Genomic DNA, 18,680 nt, shown 5'->3' with positions numbered 1-18,680 from the left:
CCTGGGAACCACAGAGAATGGTTCTTATTTCAGGAAGTGGTATTTGGTTATGCATCTAAAGTATTCTAATGGGTTAAAAACTAAGTATCTCTAGTGACAACAGACTGAACTGGGCATTTGTTTATACTATGGAGGTTGAACCTAGGGCCCTCCTTCCCTTCCTCCCTCCCTCCTCCTCCTCCTTGGTGTTTTGTTTTGTTGGTTTTTTGAAACAGGATTTCTCTGTGTCTTACTGACTGTCTTGAAATTCCCTCTGTACACCAGGATAGTCTCAAACTTAAAGAGATCTACCTGCCTCCCCAGTTTTTTGTTTGTTTGTTTGGTTGGTTGGTTGGTTGGTTTGGTTTTGTTTTATTTTTCCCAATCATTATAAGTGAAGCCAGGAGTGGTGATGCACTCCTTGATTCCTGCTGGGTCCCTCAGGCTGGCTGTGGAGGAGTCTGTTTGCTAACCCCAGCACTGGTAGATCTCTGAGTTCCAGGACAGCTTGGGTTACACAGAGAAACCCTGTCTCAAGAAACAAAAGCAAAGCAAAACCAGGAGATGTCCATGCCGTACAGCAGGATGAGGTTAATAAAGGATGATAGAACATTTGATTTAAACAATTGGATTTATTTGGTTCTTTTTGTCTTACACTGACCACATTCTAGCTTTCATTTCCCAAAGGTTTATTTCTGATCATCTCTTTTACTAATTGGGATAAATCAAAGCCACTAAACTGACAATAGTCATTTTCAATTCAAGGATTTGAACTTGCTTTTCTGCTACTTAGAAAGACACATGGAAGTTGTGCAGTTGATATTCCCTTATATAGTATACAAGACATGGAGTTTAAAACTAAAAGCTGGATATAGTGGATATACGAGATATATGTGGAATCCCAGTACTTGGGAGGCTGATGCAGGAGGATTAGGAATTTGAGGCCAGTCTTTCCCTGCAAAACAACAACAACAACAGAGTGGGGGGAAGGAGCGGGGCAGCTAGAAAGGATTGAGAAGGGAATAATTAGTGCTTCTTCTAGTTTCCCTTAATTCTGTTGTATCCCTTGTGGACTTCTCCTTGGTGCTTGAGTTTGACTCTGACCTTTCCACCAGTTAGAAAACTGGCTCCACCAGGTCCACCCCTCCCTCAACTCTTACTACTTGTTACTTTGATGGCCCTAGGGCCAGTAGGCCTGGGCTGGTGATAACATCTCTCTATCTTGGCAGGACAGATTAGACCTTTGGAGTCTGGAATGAGCCCTTACCACCTTTGGGCAATAGTGAGCCCTCTGAGCAGATTCCCAAGATACAGGACCAACCTTCTTGCTCTTCTCTCAGAGATAATAACTATCTACCCTTGGAGTCCTTTCTTCCCACCCTCCACCCAACACTCCTAATGAGATGCCTTTAATCTTCTTTACATGGCATCATAACCTTAATCCAAAAGGCCTTGTCAATCTTCCACGCTCCTAGCCTTTAAAGACCCCCATGTAAATAGCTGCCCGACCTAATGATGAGAGTCCTGGAGAGGGTACGCAGTCACAGTAGGTACCTCTTACCATTCCTGTTGGCAAATTAATCTATGGGGCCCATTGTCATACTTTTCAGAAAGATGAATGTTCAGTGAGGGGCTTCCACAGATTTCTGTTTTCTTAGTTGTGTGCTTAGCCTGAATCCATCTAGTAGGAATGAGCTATTTAGATATCACCTTACATCAGTTTGGTATTATAAGTTTGACTGGTACTACAAGTTAAATTAGAAACTTCTTCAAGGTGGTAACTATTTAGCCACTCCCTTAAAATACTTTGTAGCTAGGTGTAGTGGTTTACACCTTTAATCTACTGCAGGCCCCCGGGAGGAGGCAGAGACTAGCAGATCTCTGTAGGCTTTAGGCTAGCTTGGACTAAATTGTCAAACTCCTGGCCAGCCAAGGTGACCTAGTGACACCCTATCTCAAACAAACAAACAAACAAACAAACAAAACAAAACAAACAATTGGTTGACCTACCTTTGGCTGAGGCATAGTTTAACATAGTTTATCATGTGTTAACTGCCTACCAGACCTGGATCCAGTCCATAGCACTGCCCCCACCCCCACATTTTTATTAATATGTCTCTATTTAAATCATTTTTATTTTCTCTATTTTCACAGCTAACCAAAGGAATTCAGTGTTATAAAAATATATATATATATATATGAACTTTATCCTCAAGGAGTCTCCATTTCTCAAATTTAAACCACATGTTGAATGCCAGGTTCTGTGTTGAATGAAGACAGGGTCCCAGAGGGATACTCTGTTTACCATGGTTGCCGTACTACAACACCATCAGTGTCAGCAACCATCCATCACATGATGGGAATGTGACCTCCTAGCTCAACCTGTCAGCCATATCACAGTAGCTACCCTGGCCTGTTCGTCTTTGAAATAGCTATAAAATGGAGAGTAATTTAGGAGGCCTAAACTTTTATACATTTTAACTTTTATTTATTACTATGGGATGGGTATATGACACCGTGCACATATGGATGCCAGGGGACAGCTTTGTGAAATTGGTTCTCTCCTTTTACCTTTCGGTCAGTTTCAGAGATTGGTTGTCAGGTTTGCATCATTAGTCAGCAAGCCTCTTTCCCCACTGAGCCATCTCACCAGTCGGGTCCTAGAAGACACACTGTAAAGAACACATTTCTGTCAAATAAATCATTAAGGGATCATGAAGGAGATCCTATGAACCACGGGATAGCTTCCAGTGCATCATATACCGTATGCTGCAAAGGATTCTACTGTTTGTTTGTTAGGAAAGTAATTGGTAATTTGTCTCACACTTCAGATTGCAACGCGTGCCTGTTTATACCTCCAGAACACGAGTATCAGTCGTAGGCTTGGGGCTTAGAGAGAGTTTCCCCTTTTCTCCTTGCAGTACCTTACACGTAGGAAAGACACTCCATAAACAGTTGTTTCCTGGGGTAGTGCCTTCCTAATACCTGTTTGCTCATCTGTCTCTATAGTGTGAAGACAGGAAATTGGGCTCAGCCTCAGTATGGGGCTATCTTTGTCTTTTGTTTTTTAAACTTATAGGGTTAGTTTGTTTTTAACTCTATTTTATAATATTTGGTTACTTTTATCCCTCAACAAAATTCATTTTTTTGTGATGTTCATTTTCATTCATTCATTCCGTCATTTTATATTCCACTCATTGCCCCTCTCCCGGTAATCCTCGCCCACAGTCCTTCCCCCATTCTCCTCTCCCTTTCCTCTGAGGGTAGGGCCCCCTCTGGGTATCCTCTTATTCAGACACATCAAGTCAACTCGAGGCTAGGCTCCTTCTCTCCCACTGAGGCCAGGTAAGGCAGCCCAGCTAGAAGAACATATCCTAAAGACAGGCAAACAGCTTTTGGGATAGCCCCGGCTCTAATTGTTCAGGAGACCCACATGAAGACCAAGCTATCTTGCTACATATATGTGGGGAGGCCTACATCCAGCCGTATATATTCTTTAGTTGGTGGTTCAGTCTCTGAGAGTCCCGAGGGTCTAGAGTAGTTGACTCTGTTAGCTTTCCTGTGGGGTTCCTATCCCCTTCTGTGCTCACAACCTTCCTGCTAATCTTCCATAAGAGTCCCCAAGCTCCATCCTCTGTTTGGCTGTGGGTGTCTGCATCTGTCTGAGTCAGCTGCTGAGTGGAGCCTCTCAGAGGACAGCCATGCTAGACTCCTGTCTGCAAGCATAACAGTATCATTAATAGTGTCAGGGATTGGTGCTTGAGTATGGGTTCATCTTCATGGATTAGTATTTCCAAGAAGCCCTGACTACTGACTCTGGTCTCATATATATATATATATATATATATATATATATATATATATATATATATGCACATGCACGCATGCACACATATATACATGCATGTATATGTGTCTATTTAAATGTGTGTAAATTTTTCCTATTACTTTCTTTGGAACTTTTGAAAGCTTACTCAAACTTTGAGGTAGCTATTGGAATCTGTTTAGACTTCTCACTCCTAAAGACAGTATGAGGATTTACTCATTTCTAGTATGTGTCGTGCCTCTAGGAAGAATCTGTCTGCTAATGGAAAAACTTAGTTCATGTATCAAGATGGCCAGAAGAGACATCCTCCTCATAACTATGTGTGCTCGTCTTGCTGATGCAAATACTAAAAGGCCTAAAGCCTTGGCTTTGTCCCCTCATCCATACTGGTCTCCTCTCCAGCATCCTGGAGGCAGGGGCTAATGCAGAATGCTCTCATTCATTCAATCTGGGGCAATCTTGCTGAGGTTTAAAGAGGGAAATGTTGTATTTTAAATGTGGAGTTCATCTAGGATGCCCATAGACCTTGCTTCCTAAACTGCCCACTCTGCTTCCTCCTTCCCTTGTTGCAGCTTAGCATCTAGAATGATTTTCTTTAAAACTAAAGGCAGATTATGCCCAAAATCCTCAACACTTTCCCTTTCTCTGACTAAATGCAGACTCCCCACACTGTAGTCTGCAACCCTTCCATTGACTGTGTGCTACCTAAGATTGTCCGCTGATTCTTCCATCTCAGCCTGCTGGCATGCTTATGTTCCTGGAACCCGCTTGCGCCAGGACCTTTGCTTGTTCTTCAAACTTGCTCTCTTACTTCCTGGTCTTACCAAATACTGCCTCCCCAGTGAGAGTTTCCCTGAACATGTGTTTAAGATCCTGACCTTCCATACTGGTATCCCGGCCACAGTTTCTATATGGTTCCCCTGCATCGTCATTCTACCTGCGATGAATGTTACCTCGCGTGCGTTACTTATGTCCACTCTAGAAGAGAGCAGTGGATTTGTTCAGTACAGTGCCTGTCTTAATATATCTGCACACTCAGCAAATAGGTAACTGAATAAATTAACAAAAGCCTTGATTTAATGAGCTGTAGGAAAAACGACAACACATACATTATCTTGAAATGAGTGATAGCAGCTATGGAGCTGAGGAAGGGATCAGAAAAGCTTGCTTTCTGCTTCCTTTAGACAGGAATGGCGTTATCCAGCCAGCTACTCCATGTGACTGTGCTATTGGAGAGGCACTAGAGATGTAGACTGAAGATGCCCAGAAAAGGGATTGCTTGAATGACAGGAGAAGGACAAAATGTTTATGGGAAACTTCTGCAGAAGGAATGTAGAGCTATGCCTGAGGGTCGAGGAACAAGCAACACCAGGACTTAGGGGGACGTGTCCGAAGAGTTTAAGGAATGTTGTCTCGCTGTTGCACAATATTTTCCCTTCAGTTACATTTTCAAGTATTTTGCAATCAGATTTTCAAAAGTATGGACTCCTACAGACTCAGTGTCACAAGGAGAAGGAAGGGAGGTCCACAGGATGTAATTTTAGTGCATTTAAGAATCCTAAAATTGACTTCAAATGGATAACCTTAAAAATAAATGAATTAGACCCACATTTATGTTGCCACAGTTAAAGCTTAAAATTACAATGTTGAGCGGAGAAAAAGTCAGTTACACTCTATAGATATATAAATGGCATAATGCATGCTAAGCTATAGATTATCCCAAATTCAAAAAACATGACTGTCATACAAAGTGAACATATTCAGAGATTTTTTTTTAACTTTATCAATTAGTTAGAGAAAAGTGACGTAACAAGACACATTGTATGAGTTTTTTAAATGGACATATACATATGGACATTCAGGAACTATGAAATGAACTTGCTTGTAGATATGAAACTGCTTTCTGTTTTACAGGACACTGAATGCTTTAGGCCGTCTTTCTATGAAGGGGGTAAGTTGTACTAAAAGGAGACAGATTATCCATTCAAAGACAGGAGCCATTTGCATTGCTCCCAGTCCTCAACTGCTTTGACTGAAACAACATTTTACCACAGCACAGTCAGTAGGAATACTGAGATGCACAGGTCTTTAAAGGAACCCACTCATTCCCTTTGTGTGCAATTCCAAATTGTGGGGTCCCCTGATAACTGAAAGCAGTAGTAAAAATGTAAAATTTTAACATAATCCAGTAATCACACACACACACACACACACATTCACAAGCTGTAGTACCAACAAAGAAGGGAGGCTGGGGATCTGAATCAGTCTGTAGGGTGCTGACCTACTGAGCAGGAAGTCCTGAGTTTGATTCCCAGCAACACATAAACCACAAATGTTGCTGAAAACCTGTAGTCTCAGTACTTCACGTCTGGGAGACAGAAAGAGGGACAAATGTTTGAGGCCAACTTGGAGAAGTAGGGAAGAAGATATTTAGGGAGTGGGGAGTTTTCTTTTTTTAAAAAAAGATTTGAAACAGAGATGACAAAAGCTATAATGATCCATCCCAGAGTTGTTGGAACTCTTGGATTCTTTATCTGTCTGTTAAAACATTTCTTGGATCTAGAAACTAGTTTCTTACTAATTTTCTCATGTGAGAAACCCCTTGATTTTATCAGTATGGAAGCTGCAGCCTCTCGTGTATATAATATTAGTTATTCAACAGCTCATTAGATTACCTTTGCCTCCTGATGATGGCCAGTCTCCAACACTTCAGCCTTCCTCTGTGTTTAAGGAATAGTCAAACGGTTAGATTCTACCCTGGTGTGAGGAAATAACAGATGTTTTCTGAATAGTGAAGCTTTGGTCTGTAATTGGTCTCCTGTGCAAATTTATCACAATCTCCATCAAGGTAAAAATGATAAGCTGGATTTATCTCTGCTCTCCTCTTGGTTCGCTGTGACTCTTGCCTCTCCGCCTCGCTGTGGTGGTCAGTGACAGGTTGTACTCAGTGTTGACCTTTCCAATCAGTTACAAATTAAACAAAATTACAGCCAGCGGGGCTTGGTCTGCTCAGTTGTCTTAATGACAACCAGACATGGTAAGAACTCGTGTCTCATTGTAAATGTAATTTAAAGTTAAGCAAAAACTTAGCTACTTGGAATAATTGAAAATAGTCAAGGCCCACCGGGCTTTCAGAGACCTGGCGTAATAGGGTAATATGGGTAATAGGTTCTTTTGCCAAAAGACACTTGACACATGCAGGTACCACACATTCACGGAGCCCCCAAGCTCAGTGTGTTCTAGGGGACTTGAGCTTAAAGGCAGTTTGGGCAGAAATGGGGTGTGGGTGCTGTGGACCAAATATGCCTTTCTTTCCCAACATCAGCCTGACAGCCAGATGAGTTTGTCCTTGCTGCATCTGGTCTGGCTTAAGTAATGGAACCTGTGAGCATTTACCTTATCAGCCAAACAAGCAGAAGGCCCTCTAGCCACCACTAAGGTGCCACAAACTTTGTGAAGATTCTTGGTGGTGGCAATGGACTTAGGGACAATCTGTTCAATCTTCATGTCAAATGCCAGGACAAAAATCATGCAGCCAATCACAGAGCTCCTTTATATTGGCCTCCCATCACTCTGAGGTTTGCCCTCAACTACTATCCAGAAGATCACACCCTTTCTTACTCAAAGATTCTGTCTTCCTTGTGTTTAGTGGCCAGTCTGGCCAGCTCACTCAAGAGTGATGTCATCATCATTCCACCATCCTGTCCCTCCCAGGTACCAGGTCTGTAGTGGGCAAAGTGTACTGCCTGTGCCATGTATGTGTGGGTATGTGTGTATGCAGGTGTGAGTTTGTGTGCATGAGTGTGTGTGTGTGTGTGTGTGTGTGTGTGTGTGAGAGAGAGAGAGAGAGACAGAGACAGAGAGACAGAGAGGAGAGACTAAAGAGAGAGAAAGCCTTCTTTCTGTTCCCTGACTGTGCCTGTCTTTGTGCCTGGGTGGATCTTTCCAGGGAGGAACCAGGGGATGAGTAATAAGAGTGTTTACTGGGGATCATCACCCTTGTCCTAATCCATTGTTTATCTCTGCCTCCTTTGTGTCAAGTGGTAGGCAGCTGTCTTCTTGCTAAATTCTAGCTTTACAAGGAAGAAATCCCAGTGTCCTAGTGTGTGACTAGACACAAGTCCTGTAGGGCAAGCAGAGCATACTATGTACTGGAAGGGTACGTTTTCTCTTGGGTCGCTTCCACTGGAGATCTATGGTGGAGGTACTCTGGAGGTGTGAACACTGGCTAGACTATTAGGAGTTTGGGTATGGTGAGGAGAGGGCTTTATCTTGCAGAGTCAGGGAGGAATAGTGCCTTTCATGTTGGAATAGATGAAGTGTGAGCGCCAGACAGCCTCTTCAGTTTCTTTTCTGACCTGTGTGCCTGAGGAGCCAAACTAGAAAGGGCATTTAACAAGGTGCACTGCTGGGATTAGGATGAATTATGAGAGATTTATACTGAAGAGATGTAGCGTTACTGCTTGGTAGGAAATGCCTGGTTTTCCCATGGAAGACTGCCAGAAAAACTTAGTCACACTGATGAAAGGGAAGGAGCAAAGTGAGTGTGTGTGTGTGTGTGTGTGTGTGTGTGTGTAAAGATGGGGGGACAAGCACACCTATGCTCCATGTATTTTAGGATTCAGTATACGATCAAGTGTCCCTTTGCCTTTAAGAATCTTAGCAGTAAGTTCATCGTGAGGTCAAAATCCTATGTCCTAACTATAGAGATTTATCAGTGTACACACAGGACTCTGCTGTGACCTGTATTTCCTCAACTCTGTTTTACCACATCAGAACAGCTTATGTTTAAAGGCTTCCCCTTGGATTATTGAGTTTTAAAAGTTCATAGCGTGTCACAATTTTAATAATATCCCCAGCTTCCTTGGACAGTGTCAAAGGTTGTGGAGGATCCTTAGATCACCTTTTGTGTGATAGAGGAGAGAGACCTCTCCTTCTTCCTATCTTTTTTAAAAACGAGTATGCTGTCATTGACATTCCGGAAGAGGGCATCCGATCCCATTACAGATGGTTGTGAGCCACCACGTGGTTGTTGGGAATTGAACCCAGGACCTCAGGAGGAGCAGCCATTTCTCTTAACTGCTGAACCATTTCTCCAGCCTCCTCTCATTATTTCAATAAAAACCTACTTTCAGGTTTTACTTACATGTTTCTTTTTAAAGATTAACTCACCCTTTCACTGCTTGCTGATAGACTTTAAATAACTGATGTAGTTGTAAGGGCTTTTTATTTTATTGTTCCACTCTTTGACTTGCTATAATAGTAATATACTATTATATAATACATGTAGACTAAGCAGTCTATAGGATTCTTAGAAAAATTTGTTTTTAAATTTTATTTAAGAAATAGCCCTTCTTGTAAATGAAGAAAATATCTAANAAAAAATGGAAAAAAAAAAAAGAGGCACTGGCTTAGGAGCCTTGGTTCAGAGCAAAACCTCTTGAATAAACTTATCTAAACCCCCACCCCCCAAAAAAGAAATAGCCCTTCTTAATTTTAGTTTTAGGGAAGTCACATTAATATGTGATGATAATAATTAATATTGGCATCCATAAATTATATATTTACTGGGTTACTGATTGTGTTGGCACACATTTCTCATTCATCTTATTTATATATAAGAACACTAATAATTAACTGTGTTGAGGAATTCTTTATGAATTACATAGATTCCATATTAAATGTAAAATTTTCAATGCCTATTTTTGTAATAACTAGTTGAATTTTAGTTGATTTGCCCAGGAAAGTTTTCTGAAATTTCCAGGATATGAATTTATCATTTCTAATTTCTTTGATGAACACTGACAGATTAGTATATTTAATGGTCCCTTCCTGAAGTGAGAGGAGGCATTAATTTGAATTAACACTAAATGTGTTCTGTAGTATCTTTTTAAAACAATCAGACTATCAGACTTAATGATTATGAATTTAATAGCTTGAGAATAGAGTTCTTGATAGATGAACTGATAATATATCGCAGACTACCTTCCTAATTAACTATCAGGGGCCTATCATTATTCAACAGCTTCTTTAAGGCTAAGTAAACACGATGTTAATTAAACTCACAGATAATGTGAGGGGATGTTGATTGCTGCAACAAGGAAAAGAAACCCATGCAGCCTGACCTTAAGAAATGCTAAGTATGGGATTGTTGGCAATGATAACACGCAGCAAACAGCAAGCGAACTGACTCCCCAGTCGGTGTTGCTGAGAGAAATTGGTATAGGATTGAAATGTGTTCTTTGAAGATTAGGAATAGCCCTTTCAAATTGTCTATTCTATTTTTCTATTGCTGCGGATTTGCGCCTAGGCTTCTCTTACACGCTAGACATGCGCTCAATTCTTCAACTATTTCCAGAGCCCGTTTTGTAGTTTTTTTAAAAATTTGAAAGACAGGTCTCACTATGTCACGTATGCCAGCCTTGAACTTGCTCTGGACTCCGGACTGGACTTATATTTGTGATCCTTCTGCTTTAGTGTTCTGGGTGACCGAGATGTCATTTGCATCCTCACCAGACCCAGTTGAAGATGTTATATACAAACCCCGAAATATCAAATCCTACATCTCATACAGGTGCTTTCAGGAAACTGGCTGCACAGGGGCCTCTTGTGAATTAAGAGTCTGCTAATCACAGTCAAGTCTGACAAAATGGAAAGTGGCTTCCGTGTAGACTCGGTGCCAGGAACACTTGTTGGTGAGGCTGGGATGGAACCTTGAATTCATTACTCTTTCTGGGTATTGCACTGATCCAGGAGAATAAATGACTAATGTGTATTAAAGAAGACAAACAAACGTGAGGAAACATGTATCTCTCCATCACTGGGGTTTGTTTTTTCTCTAGTCTTTTTGATGCTTGTGCATGCTATCTTAAAATTTATCTGATAACCCCCTACCAGCAGAAACTGGAAAAAGTAGGTACCTTGTAGCTGTCTATATGAACCCATTTACCGGATATTCAAGATATAGCCAATAGCAAACTAGAAGATGCCGTCATTGCTGTCTTAAAACACTGGAATCTATTTTGCTGTTTCCTAACATGTTCTTTAATGAGGAATTTAAATGTAGCACACAAGATGAAAAATGAGCGAGCAGCAAGCTGCATTTATCTCAGGCATCGACTGTTTTATTGACAAAAGGCACAAATATGAAATTTGTCTAAATAATTAGAATTTTAATTAGTGCATCATTGTAAGATGAATGCCATTCCGCTTCGTTGCATATGACTCCCTATTAGAAATTTCATGTCGACAAGGATTCTACCTGTGGTTTGCTAATCTGAATCCTTAATTTATCACTTGCGTGTATGGCATGTCACATCCTTGTAGATGCAGACACGAGCTGAGAGGAGACGTTTGATTATAGCTCTGCGGTGGTGAGGAATATTGATGGTACTATGCTGTACGAATACATTATGGCTTCTCACATTCAGGGGATAGGTTTCAATCCCATGTTAGTGAACACACAACTGTTCTCTGTGCTGTGAGCAGCAGCGTGAAGAGGGCGTGGAGGCTGTGCCTCCTTGTCTGTGTCAGCTTTGAACATGCTCAAATAGTAGTGGTGGTTTCTTCACCTGGTTTTTCTTTCCTTTTGGCAGTTGCCGAACAAGCAACCGGAAGAGTTTGATAGGCAATGGCCAGTCTCCAGCACTGCCTAGACCACACTCACCTCTCTCTGCTCATGCAGGTAACTGACGACTGTCTTGTTTCTTTTGTTGTCTTTTAAAAGCAATCTAGACCTTTTGAGACCTACATGTGTCTTCTATACCTGCCTTGGTTTTCCTATTATGTTACTACTAAGTTGTTCTCTCTTGTAATTAATTTTTTTCCTCTGTTGCTAAATTTTGTTACACAGTCAGACCTATTTGTCCATTAGAAGCATCTTTGGCAATATGAAGAAGAAAAGTGTCTAGCAGGCAGTCCGTGGCTACAGAGGTATTTGCAGTGCAAAATGGGTAGAAGATGATGCTCTGGAATGACATTTTTTACCTTAATGATTGCCAAAACTAAAAGGTGTCAAAGGGTCTGTGGCCAGCAGCAGTGCCTGATACCCAGGCTCAACCCCTGCCTGTAGCACACATGGTCGGAAAGACATGATTGTCACTGTTTGTCCTCTGACCCCCAACAAATACTAAGTTGCACCCATACACAAGCATGCACATACACACTAAATAAATAAATGTAAAAATTAAAAACAACTTTAATGGTGACTCAGTGAAAAGGTAGAAGAAAATCATGATATAGTAAAAAGGTCTCCTCCAGAGATAGCTCTGGAGAAGGGGCATGTTACAAAAGGAGGGAGTTAAACTCCAGCCGTGACACCCTTCATCATTGCTCAGTGTTTCAAGCAGCCTAAAGTTTAATCAGTTGGGAAATAAATAGATGAACTATGATCCAGTCACACAGAGAAAACAAATTAACTAGCTAGCCCTGCACATGTCTGCATGAATGAAACTCAGATAGAGTATTGGGCAACAAAGGCAAATTGCAAAAGAATGTTGCTTAGCCATTCAACCATTCACATGAAATTAATGTGGTGCTATAAGTATTGTCCCACTTATAAACACACACACACACACACACACACACACACACGCCACATATGTATGACATTTTCCTTAATTATTACTAGAACTAAAAGATATATATATATGTGTGTGTGTATGTATATGACATGTATATGTTATATATTATGTAATAATTTTATCCGATATGTTTATACATGCACATATGTATGTAAGCTTGTAATGAGAGATGGGATAAATAAGATATATTTTTTAATTGAAAATACATTTTTTTCATACAGTAATTTCTTTATCTCCTCCCAGATCCTCCCCACCCTTTCAATTCCATACCTCCCCCACCCTCTTACTCTCCCTCTCTCACACTCTTTCTCTCTCTCAAATATGCAGGTAAAGAAACAATTGAACCAGAATAAACAATAAACAAAACCAAGTAAGAAACCAAAGAAAAAATATCAAGAGTTACATATATGTGCACACACACACACACACACACACACACACACTGCATAAAGACACAAAATCAGCAACTGTAGTATATAAACAAAAGACTAGTAAGGTTTAAAAAAATGACCAAACAAAGTTTTGTGTTAGCCATCTACTGCCAAGCATGGGGCCTGCCCAGGGAGACTTCATTAGAAAAACTCACTTTTCCTTTGTAAGTAAATGTCAACTTGAGATAGTTTGTTGGTTAGGGGTGGGAGCAAGTGTCTCTTAGTGCTGAGACTTCAGCTGTCTTAGACCTGTGCAGACCTTGTGCATGCAGCCACAATCTTTATGAGTTTCTATATGCCACAGTGTTGTGTCTGTTTCTGTGGTGTAATCCATCCCTTCTGGCTCTTACAGCCTCTCCACCTCCTCTTCCACATCATTCTCTGAACTCTGAGGGGATGCGTGTGATGAAGAAATCCCATTTGGAGCTGAAGGTTTTACCTGATAGTGAGAGATGTTTAGTTGGAGGTTTTTCTCCCCCCGTTATTTGGTGACTCCATTTAGAGGGAAGAAGATAGTTTTAAGAACCAGTTTTATGATAGTTAACTTAGAGATGTGTGAGGGACACATATAAGAAGAAAGGGAGTGAAGTTGTTGGTAATTTTACATAGTTCCAAAGATATGTAATGAGTAAATATGCAATTATTTAAATTATTACTGTTTATAATTGTGATTTTGGAGACAAGATCTTACTATATAGCCCTGGCTGGCCTAGAACTTGCTCTGTGGACCAGGCTATCCTTGAACTCACAGAAGTCTACCTGCTCTATCTCCAGAGTACAGGAATTAATAGTGTGTGCTACCACACCCAGCTGGATTTAACATTTTTTTGTTATGTGATTGTCATGATAGTTGAAGCCTACAGAGAGTCACATAAGAACAGACTCCGTGGGGCCTGGAATTGTGTGTATTAAACTGCTCAATTCTTCTGGCATCTACCCCAGGGCCTAGCAGTCTTACTAGGTGCTAAGTGAATGATAGATTCTGTTTCTTAAGTATAACTCAGCAGTGATTTTAAGTATGTGACCTTCCTCCTCTTTGTGGTGTTTGATGCCCATTTCCCAACATTTATGTGTCTGTTGATTGGGCTTTTATTGCTTTGATTTTCTTTAGCGCTAGTACTGAAAGGAGAGAGTATGTGGTTAAGGCTTTAATGATCCTTTAATTGTTTTTTCCCCTCTGTATTGCCTTAGCATGATTTTTTTTTCTTCTTCTTTTTTAAATCCACATTGGTTTTAGGATGTAATGGGAGGGCTTTGAGCAAGGAGCGGTGTGTTGTTCAGGGTCTGAGTGCTTTTCTTCGTTACTGAGCCAACAGGTTGTTACTCAGAGGAGTAGACATTTTTCTGGGAGAAGTGGCATTAATTGCAATCTGCCAGATCCCTGTTTCTGTATAGTGAATAGGAAGGTGATGTAAATGAATAGAAGGCCAATCCATCCTGGTATCTTGCTCGTGTGTGCCTTGTTGCCTCCCTCTGCTTACCTCTTCTCTCTTGCTGCCTGTGTTTGATCCAGGGTTCTTAGTGAGGCTGATCAGATGTCACCATGAAAACAACAGATAGAAAAGCTGCCATCTCTTAGGTTCTATTAGCCTATCATCCAGAGCCACACCCACAGGTCCTATTAGCCTATCATCCAGAGCCACACCCACAGATCCTATTAGCCTATCATCCAGAGCCACACCTACAGGTCCTATTAGCCTATCATCCAGAGCCACACCCACTTTGTTTTTCTAAGGGAGCAGAGTGTGAGCTGACCACTGGCATATGAGTCTTATATATGCATCCAGTGCTGACTGTCTTCACTAATTGGTTGTGTCAGGAGAGAGATATTCACAGGATGTTTTGAGGAGCCAGAGGTTCCTGAGAGAACATAGAACAGGACAGCCGTTTAAAAACAAAATAAAAAAAGTAAAAGATGCCAGGCTTCCAGTTCCAGGAAGATTCAAAGCATTAAAGTTCATTCAGAATTCCCAGTGGAAGATACTGGGATATATTTCCTGACATGAAAATTTCTGTGTAATGAGAAAAGTGAAAAGAAATCCAAGTGTGGATTATCTATTAGACCATGAGTAATTGCCCACCTGATGACTTTAATGTACAAAGGGCTGGCGTAGATGGGTATCGAGGGATGAGTAGGCTAATAGAAAATGGTGTAAATGGCCTATCATGGGGGAGGGAGCCCTCAAAAATTTTGACGTGTAACATGATTGCCAACCTGGAACCACTTGAGCCAAGAGAGTAAGGTGGTATCCTTTACCTGGAGTAGGCTACAGTACTTCATTTGCTAAATCCGGTGACACCAAAGATGGGGACAAACAGCCCATTTTCACACTGCAAATGCTGATGTGGCTCAGTACAACTGTTAGGTTAGTGGCTTATAGTTTTGTTTAAAATGTGAAATGTATTTACCCTTTGACCCAATAAATCTATATATGGAAATATCTCTTCCTTATATTCCCTTAGGATAGTAGGACATTATAAATGTTAGCATTGCCAATGATTAATAAGCAGGAAGGTAAGTTGTTATTAGTTTTTTACTTACCCTATCATTCAGCGATGGGCTTGTATAGGATCAGGTATATGAGCCAGCAGATGTTGTAATAAAGGAAATAGTAGGCTTTTATGTAGGGTGCTGGGAAAATGCACAAATAAGTGAGAAAAATTACATGTTGTAATTACATCTATGTGCACATTTTAGTGTATATGTGCTCATGTATACGCACCTGTGGGTTCATGCATATTCATAAGGAATTTGCATGTTATAATTTCATCTGTGTGCACATTTTAGTATATACACGCTCATGTAGACACTCTTATGCATTCATGCATATTCATAAGGAATTTGTGAAAAGGAAAAATTGTGAGCAGTGTTTATTTGCAGGGGATAAGAAGGTTGAGAGATGAGCATCTATTACTTTATAATTAAAAAAGAAAAGAAAAGCTTTAAAACTAAAATCAAAAAGGAAATAAAATGCCTACAGTCATTCTCTGCTGCCATGTAACAGATTACCAAAAATTCACTGGTTCGGAACAGGATGTGTTTCTTAATCTTGTGGTTTTGTGGAGATAGATGTCTGGACAAGCTAGCTCACTTAGGTTCTTTGCTCAGGGTATTGTAAAACCAAAATTAAGGCGTTGGCTGGGCAGGGCTGTGACCTGGAGTCTGGGGAAGTGCCCACTTCAAGCCCATACAGGTTGCAGGCAGATTTGGACCACTGCTGTCCCCAGGGCTGCTTTCAGGGTTGCTTTCGGCTTCAGTGTGCCCTTCTCTACTGTCAAGCCAGTCAGGGCTCACCCAGTCATTGCCGTGCTTCAGATCTGACTTCCTTTTCCATCAGTCACAGAAAGTTCTTTCCTTGTAGTGGGCCTATCCAGATAATCTCTGTATTTTAAGGTCAGTTGAAGTGGGTCTTCAATTACAAGTGCAAAATCCCGTAGGAGTCGTACCAGCCTGTATTCACATCTGATTAGATAACTAGGGAATGGAGCCTAATACATCCTATCTTCCATTTACATTTTAATTCACACATGTAACACATGGACTCCAAGAGTGCCACTTAACTAACCCTCAGACTAGATGGAGGCAAGTAACAGAGACCCAGGACGCTAGCTTTTAAAGGATTGAGGTGACAGCTCTAGTCCCAATAGCCAGAATACTTACTCCTTTGTTTTCTTCAGTTTGGATCAGTGAATGTGCTGGTGACTCTAATTCACTTTTAAAAGAGTTTTTGGAGGAAAACATAAATGTTTATCTCTTTCCAAGTTTATCTCCACCAAGTGTTTCCAAAGACAAAGTCTCCATCATGTTATAAATACATTGTGGCATGTTTCTTTCTTTCTTTCTTTCTTTTTTGAAGACTTTTTATTTATTTTATATTTACACATGAGTACACTGTTGCTGACAGCAGACACACCAGAAGAGGGCATTCTATTCTATCCCATAACAGATGGCTGTGAGCTACTATGTGGTTGTTGGGAATAGAACTTAGGACCTCTGGAAGAGCAGGCAGTGCTCTAAAACAGGGTGAGGAGAACTCTTTTCACATGCTATGATGACAGCCAAGGACCACCATCCACACGCAAACACACACACACACACACACACACCTACCTCCGCTAGTTCAGACTCACTGCTTTTCTGTGTGCCTGACATAGTCTCAGACTACCAGTCTTACAGAGCAAGGTGATGGTTTTCCCAAGCAGTGAGTGAGTTTTGAACACAAGAGGAGTTTTCTGACTCTTCCCTGAACTTTATTGGCTAACCCTGGAAGACGGGGAGATTGTGAGTGAATCAGGCCCGGGTACATTGTTCTTGCTCTGTCACCCAGCCTTCTGGGGTGGCTGTCCACACAGCTATTGCTCAGATGTTCCTGGTGCTTAATCGCTTCCATACAGCACACGGAGGGGAGGCTTTTACTTGTAAGTTATAGTCGGCTGGAAGACAACTGGGTCAGTAAAGGTGGAGGTGCCTCAAGTTCCAGTGGTGATAAAGTGAGGGCAGGGGCAGCCTGGGGGCCAGCAGTGCCTTTGTTTCCTTTATTTGGGGGCTCCTTCAAAAGCCTGCTGCAGGTTTCTAGGCATGAAATATTATTTACTGAACTGTTTGAACCTACTTTCTAGATCCTTATTAAAGTGTTCACTCAGCAACTCAGTGACCTCCTTTGGCTGCATAGAAGTGCTTGCCCAAGACAAATCCTGAAGTGTCTGTGTTCCTTTGCATTTGGGGAATAGGCAGAATGAGACACTCTCCCCCCAGAGCCACTGTAAATTGATTATTGCCCATGCCAAGGAGACAGTTTCTTAGTACCCTATATAGTCACGTTAAAAAAAAAATCTGTATTTAATTTTTGATTCCAGAGGGATATTTATTTCTGCATTTATATTAGCTATGTGTGATTGTGGGTACATTCATTCCATAGTGTGTTTGTGGAGATCAGAGGAGTGTTAGAGTTTGAGTGGAAACCCCTTTGAGTGGGTTTCAGCCATCAAGTTCAAATGGCCAGGCTCACACTGCGCATGCTTTAATCCACTGAGCCATCCCTGCAACCATCCAGAGGCATTTGTTATATGTTCATCCATCACCATTAAATTATAAAACCCAGTCTCCAACCCAGGGTACCTCCTTATACAGTTTCACTTAATGTTGGTTAAAATAAGCAAATTATATAATTGTAGCCAGTTGGCTCTCCTTCCTTTTAAATTTTTCAATTTATTTTTATTTCAGTGTATAAGCATTTGCCTGAATACATGCACGTGTACCTGAATGCATGTTTGTGTATGCCTAATGCCCTAAGAGGCCAGAAGAGTGTGTCAGACCCTCCATATCAAGGGTTACAGATGTTTCTGAGTTACAGTTTGGGTGCTGGGAACAAATTCAGGCTGTCTAATAGCAGCAAATGCTCTTAACCTCTAGTACTTCTCCCCAGCCTCAGTTACTTCTCATAATTAAGCTATTAGCAGATGACCTTGGTCTCATTTAATCTTCACAAACATTCAGCAAGTCCCCCCAAAAGACTCCTGAATTTGGTACTGATCTGAAGGTTGTATTGTTTTACAGGGAACCCCTTCTTTATTTCAAGTTCTTCATAAATTCATTTCTCTTGGCTTGTGGAAAAGGCCACCTTCTAGTCCGTCCTGCCCTCAAGTTTTTTTTTTTTTTGTTTTGTTTTCTTTTGTTAATCCTTAGCCTTTGTGTAATGGCATTTGCTGGGTTGAGCAATGACATATCTTGCCCTTCCTGCTTAAGGAAAAAAAAAAGATAAAATCAGATGGACTGACGTCAGTGCCTCTGTTTTCCCTGTTTCGATACTTCTTTGTGTCGACTCACTAGTTGGGTGTACAAACCCAAACCATTATTCCTTG

The 18,680-nt window shown here is 41.0% G+C and overlaps 1 protein-coding gene across 11 annotated transcripts in view; it reads left to right on the top strand.

The window, feature by feature from the left end:
• Positions 1–18,680, top strand: part of Mast4 (microtubule associated serine/threonine kinase family member 4) — a 593,644-nt gene that overhangs the window by 467,045 nt on the left and 107,919 nt on the right. For all 11 annotated transcript variants that reach the window (XM_021180018.1, XM_029468312.1, XM_029468311.1 and 8 more), the window contains one exon: positions 11,401–11,489. In XM_021180018.1, the coding sequence (XP_021035677.1) occupies positions 11,401–11,489 (89 nt within the window). The remainder of the gene's footprint in view (positions 1–11,400; positions 11,490–18,680) is intronic.

The sequence above is a fragment of the Mus caroli genome, chromosome 13 (genome assembly GCF_900094665.2).
Source record: "Mus caroli chromosome 13, CAROLI_EIJ_v1.1, whole genome shotgun sequence".
In the NCBI taxonomy this organism is placed as follows: domain Eukaryota; kingdom Metazoa; phylum Chordata; class Mammalia; order Rodentia; family Muridae; genus Mus; species Mus caroli.
Note: the sequence above shows the minus strand (reverse complement) of the source record. Positions and strands in the feature narration are given on the sequence as shown.